Below are 13,295 nucleotides of genomic sequence, written 5' to 3' on the forward strand. Positions count from 1 at the left end.
GAGCAAGAGACAAGAAGGGTTGGCTGGAAGGTGAGGAGAAGCAAGAAATGCTATTGCTCTGCACAGCTGAACTGCTGAGGAAGCAGAGGAGCACCATGCTGTGAGTGTTCCCTCATTAAAATTATCAGCAGCTGCAAAGCAAAGAGCATCATTTTAACAAGCGCACTCTGGATTTGCAGAACAATCTGAGTTTACTTTGAACAGCTCCACCAACCAAAGTGAGACTAAACTGGTTTCTCCTTGGGAAGCTTATTCAGCTGGCTTTGATTTTTTTTCTCCTTGTGTTTTATTTATGCCTCTTAATTCAATTCTCTGTATTCAGCATGCAGCATTTTAAGAGACCAATAATATAAAGTAATGTTGCAATAATTGCATTACCTTCTATTAGGCTGGGCTCCTTATGCAGTCTAATAGAACTGCATAAACATTATTCAGTATCACAGTTACCTACAGTTGTTGAATTTAGGAATGCAAAGGAATATTCAAAGTAATGTTTGTAGCACTGGTCAGAAAAAAAGTGCACCAAGTCATGAATGATGAGTTGTCTTTTAGAGGGAATGAAAGATAAAACAGGGATTCAAGGGTTGAGCTTAAAAGATGTCATTTCTGGTAAGAGACGTGAATCTTAGCTTGATAGCAAGCGAATTTGCATCTCTGGTCTTGCTGAAGCAGAAAAGAATAAACTACCTTTCAATCCTGGAAAAAGAAAAAAAAACTACAGCAAATATGGGACTCTTATAGGGAAAGAAATCATAAATAATTGATTTTTTAGAACAAGGTATTTAACTATTTAAAAAATACACCCCACCCAAAAGGAGAAAGAGGGAAGATTCAGTATGGCCTTAAAATCCAGCAGAGGTGATGCTTACTGACATGACATGCACTTACAGGCCTGCTTTTGACTGGATGGTGTGCCATTACCTTACATCCCTGCATGGACTGCTCCTTGTGCCTATGGGAACAAGGATCTGAAGCAAGAAGAGCCAATGCTAGTGCAAGATCAATTGAAGAATCTTCCTTGCATTGAGTGCCATTTGTCATGGAAGGAGCTATTGTCATTAAGGCATCACAGCACAAAAGTCATCTCTGTAAACAATCCTCTACTTGAGCTGCCTTCTAACACCCGGCTAAGCAGATGTGTCCCTGTAACTACACAGCTCCAATCATAAAGTTAAAATTGTCTGGTTTTTTGAGAATTAACTACTCGATTGTCTCCCAGCTTGGCTCAACCTTTCGTAGTGAACTTCAGGAATAATTCAAGTGATGTGTGACGCAGAGAAGGGTGTTGCAAGGGGCATGCAGGATATTGCTGTCTTCAAGAGCTCTTGTTAGAGTTCAGAGAGTATGCATAGAGTAGATTGCTTACATCTTCAACACAGTAGGTGAAGGGAGAAGTAGATGCACACAGTGATTGTTTGTGACCATCTAAACTAAAGTCTGAAAATATGTACTTGCAAGGCCATGCCAGGTGCAAACCATAACCATATGTTCCTTCTGATTCTGCATTTGAGAACCTTTCCTTTTTTTTTTTTTTTTTTTTTTTTTTTTTGAGCCTGCTTAGCTGAGTCACGCTATTATTCACTTTGGGACTCTTTCTGTACTTTCATACACAGGAAGGTCATGTGGATTATTTCAGTGGCAGCCAGTAGTCAGATGTGTTGCCACAGCCAGCTACCTAAGTATTTGCAGAAATCTGGAATAAGGCAGAGCAAAACCTAGCCCCAGCAAATAACAGTGTGGGTAGATCTTGGTAGCATGCATGCTAAAACTGCATTAACTCTGATGGCAAAAAGAGCAGCAGGAAAGGATGTATTTTATGATCATGAACCTCTTTCTTCTGGCCAGAAATAGCAGCACTCTTTCTGCTCGTCCTCATACTATCTCCGTGAGGTTCATTCACAGCCTAGGAAGTGGGGAGTATTTTGGCTTTTTCATAGCATGCCAGTTTAGAATATAATTGTTTTTCTTACATGCCACTGTGGTTTTTTTTTCTTTTTTTTTTTTTTTTTCTGATAGTTGCTATTTTTGTATGCAGAGTTGATTTTTCTTAGGTCTAGGCCATGCAGAATGGGCAGATTTTAGCTTAACATCAGAGAGAGGAGAAATTCAGCCCTGCAGAGTGTAGCTCTCATCTTTCTTCTCCAAGGCAGTCTACCATTTCTCATCTGGCTCCAGCTTCTGTCTTCTTAAGATAAGAAACACAGTCTAAAAGTGATATCTAGTGAAGATGTTGGGCAGCACATTTGAAGGCAGAGAAAACCTCTGCAGTTTTCTTAAAAGGTCAAGCTGACTGTGAATCTGCTATTGGCAATAGCTAATGGCTACTGACAACCCATTATTTTCACTTCCACCAAAGATATTTTGTGCAAAATTTTCATATTTTGGATGTGAAATCAACAGTAGATTTGATAAAAAAACAGAATCTATAATAGGTGTAATTATCATACTCATTCTGCCTTTGAAAAATAATGAAGTGACCCCATTTAATCTCCATGAAACCACACTTTAAGGTACTTTAAGAAATTGTCTTTCGATTTGAGCTTAGTGCAAATTCAGAACAGGGCTGCTCAAGTTTCTTGTCAGCACAGATGATGGGCTCATCTTGCGTTCTGGAAAATGGTTTTGCATTACTGGAATATCAGTCAGAGGCTGCTGCTGTGAGGAGTGAGCTGCAATGCTGGCCCGTAATTGTAATGTGACTTAGTGCATTCAAAAGATGAAATGCAACTTCACAGAAAGTGTAGTCTGGCATACAAGAAAATATGGAAACAGTTTGTGTACCAGTTTGCTCATATTCACTAAAAGGTCCCAGCAAAGAGGCTGTTTAAAAGGATGTGAGCTCAGCTTGCCTCTGATACACAAAAATTTCCATCTGTTGAGTTCTGTTTGGCTTAACTAGAGAAGAGATACACAGTAAAAGGAAATAGGATTTTTGACTCCGAACAACTGTTTCCAAAGACTATTGCGTGAGCCGATTAGCTTCTAATAAATGAGAGAGGACACCAAGGGACACAGCACAGAGTTCCCAGAGTTGAATTTTTCTTAGACTACTGCATACTTACTGAGGAATCACCTCATTTTCCACATTTTCCTCAGCTACGTCAGAGAGCTGAATATACTTGGAACCTATTTCATGCCACAAGGAAGACTAGCTTTTACCAGTTATCTTAATTGAGGGAACAGATTTATAGAACAATTGTCTACTTTTCACCTGCAGCACTTTGCAGCTTATACTGACTGAAAAAATAGTTCACCACACAAAAATGGGTCTTAGAATAGTAAGAAATGATTTGGTGAATGGAATAAGTTTCTATTCATTATACCACTCTAACATCCAGAAATGTGTAATGGATGTATTTCCTTGCCATCACTACATGTATAGTGGAAGCAAAAAATGACAAAGGAGCCTCCTCCTGTGCAGCAGAGAACAACAAGGCTGAAAAGGACTTAAGAGATGTGCGTCTATTAAATTACAGAGGCAAGAGATTTTGCCTGTTTGCTGTAAGAGAAGGGATTTGACCCTCATACAAAATCTATATTAGGACTATATAATATGTATAAAAGGACTCTATTTTCTCAAGAAAATGTGTATTTTCCTGCCTGCTTTTTGGTGCCATTAGCTTGACATTCAGAAATTTGAGAGGCCTAAGGATGATCTCTAGAAAAAAACTGAATGCAGTTTTAAATGGGTTTGCACTCTAACTCTACCACACACAACTCCCATGCACCTGAAAAATGTGTTGTGACTTCACATAAGTATCTTGTGTGCCATCTGAGGGACCCTTTCCCACAGGTTCTGGGTTCTGCACTTCATTAGAGAAATCTTCACCAAAAACTCTTAATCCTGGCAGCTTTCCTAGTAGAATCAATCTCAGTGATCAGTAATGACAAAAACAGCCTTGGTATTAGTATTTCACTTGATAAATTGCAGAGATCTAGGCTTCACTTACATTTGTCAACAGTGACTTTCCAGTGAAGTGCAAGGCATTTGAAAAATTACCTCTAATGTTTCAGGCTAGGGGGGGAAGTACTTTTTCAAACTATGAGAACATTTCCCTCATGCACCATTAAACCAACTGGGGAGAAGGGAAAGCGGGACAGGGGTGGGAGTATGCTTGAGCCTCTAAAGCTACGGTTGAATAGCAACATGCCAAATTATTTAAGTTTTATTCCTGTGAGCCATACCATGTAATGATAAAGTGTTCCTGTTATGATACAGTGCACCACAAAACAGTAAGAGAGTCTAAATTTCCTTTCTATAAACCTGACCTTTCTTGGCTGCTGTGTCTGGGCCTGCCCTCATTCATTATTTGTGTGTATATTGTGTTGCATCCTCCTCATCTTCTCTTACATCCTCCGTGATGTTTCTGCATGATCTGCTGTTGTCTCTATGTCCCCCATCTCTCCTGCAAATACAGATGTCATCTGTGTGCTGGGGTTACTTGGATCTGTCTTGCCTCTGCACTGTTCTCTTCCGTCCAACCTAAAGCTCAGTTTGGGACATTTTGCAGAGGAGTGGCTGGTGACTTGGAGTAAACAGCTGTCTTTGCCAAGATCATCTGTGCTACCCCCTTCTTTAGAGAGACAATTGCCCCACCTATGAGTTCTGCTGGTACGGCAAACACAGGTATCATCAAAGGATGCCTTTCCAGGACAGGCACATCAAGAGGGTGAATCATTCCATCTGTTGCTAGCATCATCTATTAATTGTTAAAATTAGAAGATGGGAATGCCACACCAAAAACACAGGTTAACGTGGATGGAGAATGGTCTGACATGTGGCATGCGTGATCTCTGCTGGTTCTTTAATGGGCAGATTAGGCAACATGTTGTCACTGCTAAATGGTGACTCTGGTTTTCTTTGAATATTGGCTGTATATTGGAAGATGTAATGGAGAATTCAAATAGCAGTGTTAGATCACATGATTTCAAATGGTATCTGCACTGATCTTGCCATTAGTTCAAAAGCCCCTGTAGCTCACAGAAGTGGAGCATGCTGCTAAGCACTTTTTAAATTATTATTATGAGGTTTTAACACCATAGTGCTTTCTTTGAAAGTACAGAGTACACAGTGAAAACAAAACAAAACAAAACAACAATAACAACAACAACAAAAACAGTCATTAAATTACTGATCGAAATAAACCTCTTTCTGGAATGTGATTAGTCTCAGGTATGGATGGGGCCTCAGGAGCCAGAGGAATATTATCCTGTTCTGGAGGAGCACCTGTGCAGTGACCCCAGATCTCACAGTAGTGTGAGACAGGTCTTTCCCACTACTCTGAGCACATACTCTGCACCTTCTGTGACTGTCTACATTCTCCTCTTGATTTTGGCTCCCAGCCATTTTGTCTTTCAGAAATGACAGTTTCCAAGTTTAGGATGAGCCCATCTTCTCTCTGTCTTTTGTCTTGTTATAATGCCACCTCAAAGAGAAGGCAGCTGTTTCCCCAGGTTTGTGGGAAAAGGTATTATTGCTCTGTGATCTGAGAAAGTCTTAAGGTAAAAATTTATTATGTGTATTTCATACCTTATTTAGGGATATTTCTCAATAACAGACTATGCTGGACCCTGACATATTTAATCTAGGTGATCTACCAGTGCAAAAATTTACTTCACTTTCCAACTCCTAATGGCCTACTACTGTGTTCTTTTTTTTTTTCCTTTCTTTTTTTTCCTGCTATTTCTTCATCTCCACCAAGACATATAAAATTCCTGAGGTAAGATCAACAAGGTACATAAATAGAGCATTTGACTATTAAGATGAAGGATAGACTGGAGAAAAAAAAAAAAAAATGAATGGTCTGAGGGAAAAGAAATGTTCCGAATTAAGGCAAATCTTTGTTTATAATTCTAGGTCCTTCTTCAGTTATAAGCAATGACGATGATTCAGCCAGTCCTCTCCATCACATCTCAAATGGCAGTAACACTCCATCTTCTTCTGAGGGGGGTCCTGACGCAGTCATCATTGGGATGACAAAGATTCCCGTCATCGAAAATCCTCAGTACTTTGGCATTACCAACAGTCAGCTCAAGCCAGACACCTGTAAGTACAAACAAATATATGTTTTCCAGTCATTCATTTTTTTGTGCAAGTGCTGGGGCTCCTTAACAGAGCTAACAGGAAAAAAAAAAAAAAGTCTAAATTCCTGGGAGTGGAAGGGTGGGGTTAAAATGTATGCAGTTTGTTAAAGATACATGGGATGAACTGCTTTACATCTGTCAAAGCCAAATTCGGCCCTTGTAATGAGTTAATTAAGTCATCAGTGTTATGCTCAAAGCCCAGTCCGTATTCCATTAAAGTCACTGGTAGCCTTTCCATTGATTTCAGTGGTCTTTAGCCAGTCTTGTGCACTGAATGCTTTCCTGGGACAAAACAAATACTGGGTCAAAAACAAAGTCAGTATTGTTACATACTCACTGCTTTCATTTTGGTAATGAACATAACCTAATTTTGAAATCTGAGTATTTGTAAAGGTATAAGAATAATAAGGATTAAAAATTCCATTATCTTAATTTAATTGTATAATTCAATCTCTGTAACTGGAAAAGATGTTGAAAAGCAGAGCGGGAGGTTGCTCAGTGGACAGTAGATGTCACATACGAATTATTTCATGTTCAGTTAGAAGCAGATGAAATGTGAAAAAGTACAAAGAGTTAAAAATAATTAACTCTTTATAGTTAAAAAAGGGTATCCCTAACTGCAGCTACTACTCTTCAGTTGTAGAACTGGACATGTGAAATGTTGATTTTTGAACCAGCTATTAGCGTTGCAGCAGGTAACTGAAAAAAACACCTAAGTGGTATTGTGATTAATAACAACTGCAGTACTGATTTTTTTTTTTTTCATCAGTACATTTAGGTTTTTAAGTATATCAGACTTCTTTGTGTGTCTTTGTGTGTGTATGTGTGTATGAATGTACATACATTTGTGGAGTGTCCATGTGATGTGTTTCTCTGGGAAGTCAGTCCAGAGATTTCCAATGCAGCTGTTGAGCATTGGGTGTGCAACTAAGGGATGCTACAGCCTATTTGTATCCTACCCAGAATGATACAGCTTCAAAGTACAAACTGTTGTTTAGGGGACTACTGCCTAGATCAGAAAACTTTGCCTCCAACTTTGCAAAGTTTACATTGCATGATAGGAATCTTGCTTGACCTGTGAATGAGTGCTTGCATGCATATACATATGCATGATCTCTAAGGTTGTAAAGACTGATACTGGACTACTTAGTTCTGAATATTGACACTCATCTACATCTTGATTTTTACGCTAAGCACAATCTACAAAAAATGATCCTGCCACGCAAGATGAGGGATTTTTCTTCTTTTATCACACATCCCTGATGTTCTCTTACTACGTTGTGTGTGTGTGTTTGGTACTATTTTGTGATTAGAAGTGCCCCATTATCTCTTCTACCGGAGCATATTTGTATAATTTGGTCTAGCATATTTGGTGGGATGCATTAAATAATCACTGATTTGCTGATACTTGATCAGCACAAGGAAAATGTTATACAGATGCATTGTGATTAGAACATTAATTCCTGTGAAAAATAGAAGCCACTAGGGAATCAGAAATGGGCAACATGCCCACTAGAGCTCTTTAATGTTATATAAAAGGCCATGCTGTTAAATATGAGGCTACTGTACCTCCGTTCCCAGCTGCATTAGACAATGTTATAATTGTTTAAATAAACATCAGTGACTACAGAGTATTTCACTTTCAGCATTAATGCTGAAACAACATACATGCTGTTCTGAGGAAAAAATAACACAAACTGTACCAAAACACAAAATTCTCTCACATTTAGTAAGCTGCACATTAAGTACAATCGCATTAAATCACAGCTGAGTAGTGCTAAGTAGGTCCTGATCCTAAAAATACCTAAGTCTGTGTTTGGTTTTGTGTGCTACAATGAAACCCACACAGTGTCAGGGAAATTAATCACAGTACATGAAGTTCAGCTTGTGCATAAATGTTTGCAGGATGTGGCTCAAGACTTTGCTTTGGTGCTTCAGGGAGACATATGGGGCTGATGCTCTGCATTTTGCCACATCGCCATGGTGGTCCCATTCTTTGTGTTTTATTGTTGTAGCAAAGAAAATAAGGTAAACTGTGGCAGTATATAAACCAAGACATATTTCTCCTACCACACTGAGCATCTGTTCAATAAAGAAGGTAATACAAATTGTCTGGTATAAAAATGGTCTTCCCATGAATGATTTCACATACTCTCTCCTTCTGTCTCTCTCACTCACTTGTTAGTACAGAGCTGTACTTGTCCTTTCTTAGCCTGCCAGCTTCCTCCTGATGTGCATATCTGGTATTTTTAAAGCTCTAAGTTAAGTACCTCTCATACCTTTTTCCTGTTTACGATAATGCCAGCTCCAGATATCATCTGGTTTCACCGTCAGCAAGATAATTAACATTTATGGTTATTTCCTATCTGGTCTAAGTTTCATTGTCTGCTAGCATTAAACACAGCAACCACTGACAGTCATGCTGGAAACAATTCTTAAGTATTTAGTGTATACTGTTCTGTGGAAGAAGGTGAGACTTTGAGATAGATGAAGGTGTATGCAGATTGAATTGCAGTTTTCACAAAAATTGAAGGAGTACATCTGCTCTGAGTAGCAAGTAGAGTTTCCTTATCAACATAACAGGTATTTTGACTTCTCTACAGATAATCATTTCCAAGTACATTGGGAAGTATTCAAAGTGCATGTGTTTAAATGAAAATCAAACAATGTTTTGTGACCAATTTCATTTGAAATTCCATCACTGGATCAGTAAATTGCTACTTTAGCTACAGAGTAACTAAATCCTAAAAAGTGATGGCTTCTAAGGAATCAAAGTCTCAGGCTAAAAGTTGTAGCACATCCCTGCTCCTGAGACATAGCCTTCAAGGTGGGAAATGCAAACTGATGAAGACCAAAGCCCTGGTTACTTCAGGGGCTGGCTTCCAGTCCTCACTCAGAAGGACTGAATTTCTGTCCCATGTTTCAGCCCAAGTGCTCATATGCACCTGTAATTGGCATAACAGTAGAAAATCACCCTTCATCTTCCAACTGGTACGGTTTGACATTTCCAGTTCCAACTGCCCACCATCTTAACTATCCATTTGCCTTGCTAGCAAACTCACTAATGCTGCTTTGGAACTTCTCTATCTCCCAACCTGTCCCAACACTCCCAACTCTTCTTTTATGTGCTGTGGACCATTGTTTGCTTCTTGCTCATATCCTGCTCCAGTATCATGACTATTTCTACCTTGGAAGTTTACAGTCTGTGGTGCACTGACATGTTTCAGACACATACCAGACTTCTTGGTTCCTTTGTGTGTGAAATCAATTGGTAATTCCTTTTGGTGGTACATAGCTAACAGTGACAACTATTATTTCAGATGTGAGAGAGTTTACCACCTGGAGATGGTGAAACACTCTTTGCACTTAATTCGTTATAAACCACATTGTGTTATATTAGCATCAACCTGCAAACCTTTTGCCTAGGAATTACCAACAGTATTCAATTGTTGCTGTTGAAAATCAGGCCATAACTTTGTAGTGAAGTAATACTCTCAGGTGCAGAGACCTTTCATGGATGGCAAACCTTGAAAAGATTTTTCTCCTCTGAAATCAAATGGTTGATCTAGTATCTTGGGGGCATGATGGCTAACCATTGCTAAAAGGTTGGCTTCACTAATCCTATGAGATGTCACAGCACTGTATCTATTTGATCTTTCCATTAATACCATGACGTTTCAAAAAATAGTCTTCTACATTCCTATATGGAAGTTGTAGTTGCTACAGTTATCAACTGGGCTTGATGGACCTGTTGAAACAGGGTGGAAGGAAAAAAGCAATTGACCCCATCTACAGCTCTGGCCTTTCTTCATTCATCTCTTAGCTTGCTGCATAGGTCTTAGAATATATCAGCCCATTACTGTTATATTTCAGTGATTAATGTTGGAAATGCAGTCAGTAAATAACATTGTTGTGCTGGGTAGTAATGTGAAAAGCAAAACCTGAGAAGAAGGCATGCAAAAGATGCCAGTGGAAGAGCCCGAGTTGAGAGTCTCAGGGCAGACCTTGGATAAGAAGCTTTTTGCAAGTGGTTTTGGGATTTGGCAAATCAAATTGTTCTCTGAATCTCATTCCAATAGGAACCCCCCTGCACCCTCACCCCAAGAAGTCATCACGGCTGTTGGGTGCAACTGAAAAGAAGGTGGAACTTTCATGAAGAGGTTTGTAAGCTCCAGATTTCAGGCCCCCGAGGGTGAATAAATACCAACTGCACTAGTGTCAGTTTGCCCTTCGCAGCATATCCATGCTTTCATTTGATTTTGTGCCTTAAGATACCGATGGTAGAAAACAGCATACTGGGCAGGCTTGTTAATTAGTCAGTGTGTGAGGCAGTGACAAGATGTTTTCAGTGACTGGCCATACCCTTGGCCTCTGTGTTTCAAATGATGTGGTGTGGATTGTGGCTTTCAAGTGGGAAATTGGTATGTATTCATGGGTAGTCTTAATATTTGGTCTATACTTCTGCAGTACAGCGTGTTCCTTCATGAACCAGAGTGTGAATGTGCACTAGATATATGCATTGGGTAAAAAAATGTCATGCAATCTTCAGATTTACTTCTGTTATTTTATAAAAATGAAAGGTTGTACTGACACACTGTAATATTTTGTGCTTCACCTGCACTTGTATTAGCACACAAATAGCATCCCTATTCTTACAATACTGTGTTGAGGAAATAGGTGGTTATTTAGACTCCATTGAAAAGTAGTAACAATTATTGTACTTAGCTTGACTTCTTTCAGTATTTTACCAGCTGTGAGTGTCTTAGTTCAGGTTCTAGTGGATAGACATAGAAAAATGCATTTGAATCATTTGAGCTAGTGGACAAGATGCTGTCTACATACCCACTGTGAAAAATTAATGTGCTTCTTCTGTTGGCCTCTGTTAAGTAAAGTCAGCAGCTGTTTATAAATTGATCAAAATAATTTTTGTAACTTAATTTTGATTTATTTTGCTGATCTGAAAAAAATAACTTTTTTTTTTTTTTTAACCCCTCTCCTATCCCATTCTGAGCACCAAACTTGCCAACTTACTTTCAGGCATTTTCATTTTCATTTCAGGGATTCTTACACAATTTAGTTAGTGGTGATCTCATTTTTTTCTGACTTACCTTATTCTGTGACTATAGATTTCTTTTAAAGGAATATAAAGCCAGACTGTGGTTATCTCTGTTAGTCAGGAAGGTTGCAGAAATGCTCTGCTTTTGTCCACCACCTACTTGAATGACTTTTATAAGAGAAAAGAAATAGGAGTGTTATTCTTGTCATTTTATCATGACTCCTGTAGTATTGGACATTAAAGCCACATTTTTGAGTCTGGTGATGATCTCAGATTTCATTTTAAAGGGGAAAAATTGTGAAGAAGATCTTGAGAATGTAAGCCAGAACCCAGAAGTCTGAGAAAACAGAAAGAGGTCTGAATTTGAGTTCCTTCTGTTTATTTTGTTTATGCAATTGTGATTCTTTCCAAGCTTCTTTCACAATCTGGTAGCACTGAGCATGGCTGCAGCATTCTGGGATGCAGAGCTGGCCACCTCTGCCAGCCAGGGGATGCGGCTCTGGCTCAGCCTCTGTACAGAGCAGAGGGCAGCCAGGGCAGACTCCTGGACTCTCAGAGGTGCATTACTTCTCCCAGGAGGCTGGTGGAAGGGTGCAGCTGCTTGTGGCTCAGACCAGTTGTTTCTGTGGCTTTGATCACTCAGGCCTCAACAGGCCTTTGATCTGGTGCTGGGCTGACAACCTTCTCCCTAGTCCTTGGATCACTAGCAAGGGGCCATTTGATCAGAAAAAGAAGAACTGGTTATCTACATTGCCAGGGCAAGTTTAACAGAAAGAGGGTTTGTGGTCACCTGGGGTGTATTTCTCAGGCATCCTTGCCCCAGGAGCTCCACAGGAGAACCTGTCCCCAGCATATGTGCTTCTGCTATGGCAGTGTCTCCTTCTTCTCTATCAGGGCATGGGCTCTCACTGCAGAGTGGGGACATGAGAATCTGGTGACATGAAAACGGCAGGCAAAAAGGAAAATTCACCAGGAGAGAGCCTGTGTGCTGCAGGGATCTGTCAAATGTTTGACCCAGAGCAGAAGATGTGTTCATTGCTCTGTAGTGCCCATCCTACACAGTGTCATTTAAAAATCCCAGAAGGTTCAATGAGCCAACTGCAAGCATTGGACAATCTCTACTTGACTTTATCTCCCATGTAACAAATGTGGCATGTTCCAGGTTTTATCTGTCACCTTACACTCTCCTAGAGTTTTCAGGAATAGGTGTAATTTTTTACATGCATTACAGGGTGAAAAATAGACTATGTCCCTATGCACAGAAGAAGGGTCTCCCAAGAGAAAGACTCTGTCAGCATTTTCATCTCTTTTGAAAGGCTTTTACATCTCAGTGACCACAAAAGAAAAGCTGCTGTTGTGGTTTCTTAGACAGCTAAACTGTAAGCCTGGGGATTTTCCATCAACTCCCAAAGTTTGCAGAGCTGAAAATTTATAAGCAGCTCATTTTCCTATAAAGGACAGCCTGACCTCAGCAGCCAGAGCACAGAGGAGCAAAAACAATCAATCTTTGTGAAATCCATACTGAGAGGAAACACCTCGCTACCCAAGCTGAACTTGCCAGACTTGACATTCATTGGCAGTCGTGGTTCAGAGGCTGGGAGGATTAACAGGGCACTCACTTCACCAAAATTAGAATCTTTAGATGCTGAAAGCCAAAGAACTTTAAATGCTGAAAAATAACAATGAATGAGTTTGAGATTATGAGGAGGGATATGCATATCAAATGTACTGCTTGTCCTGTTCCCATTGTGTGCCTTACTCTAAAGATATTTTATGGGCTAGATAGAGACATAAGGATATATGAAGATGTATTTTGTTGGCTTGACTAAATATTTTTGTATTTTGTGTTGCATTTTTCAATCCCTGATTGCAGTCACCACTTAAATTATGTGTCTTTGCAATTGTTCATCAAGACATGCGTATGTCAGAGATGTCAACCACATGCATAGGTGGTATATTTCCTTAGCTGTGTTTGACCTTTATTAGCTTGGCAATCGATTTGTCCCCTAGATCATGTCATATTAAGTCTCACATAATTTTCCCAATAGTCTGGTCTCATATTTCCTCTGCCTAACAAATAAAATGTAACAGGGAATATATAAATTTGTGAGAAATTAGATTTTTTTTTAACACCTGCTGCTCATTCTGAGTCTCA

At 39.5% G+C, this 13,295-nt stretch overlaps 1 protein-coding gene across 3 annotated transcripts in view; it reads left to right on the forward strand.

Annotated features, from left to right (window-relative positions):
- Positions 1–13,295, forward strand: part of NTRK2 (neurotrophic receptor tyrosine kinase 2) — a 172,273-nt gene that overhangs the window by 112,337 nt on the left and 46,641 nt on the right. For all 3 annotated transcript variants that reach the window (XM_080574841.1, XM_080574842.1, XM_080574843.1), the window contains one exon: positions 5,858–6,046. In XM_080574841.1, the coding sequence (XP_080430967.1) occupies positions 5,858–6,046 (189 nt within the window). The remainder of the gene's footprint in view (positions 1–5,857; positions 6,047–13,295) is intronic.

This window comes from Anser brachyrhynchus, assembly GCF_964034855.1.
Source record: "Anser brachyrhynchus genome assembly, chromosome: Z".
Lineage (NCBI taxonomy): Eukaryota > Metazoa > Chordata > Aves > Anseriformes > Anatidae > Anser > Anser brachyrhynchus.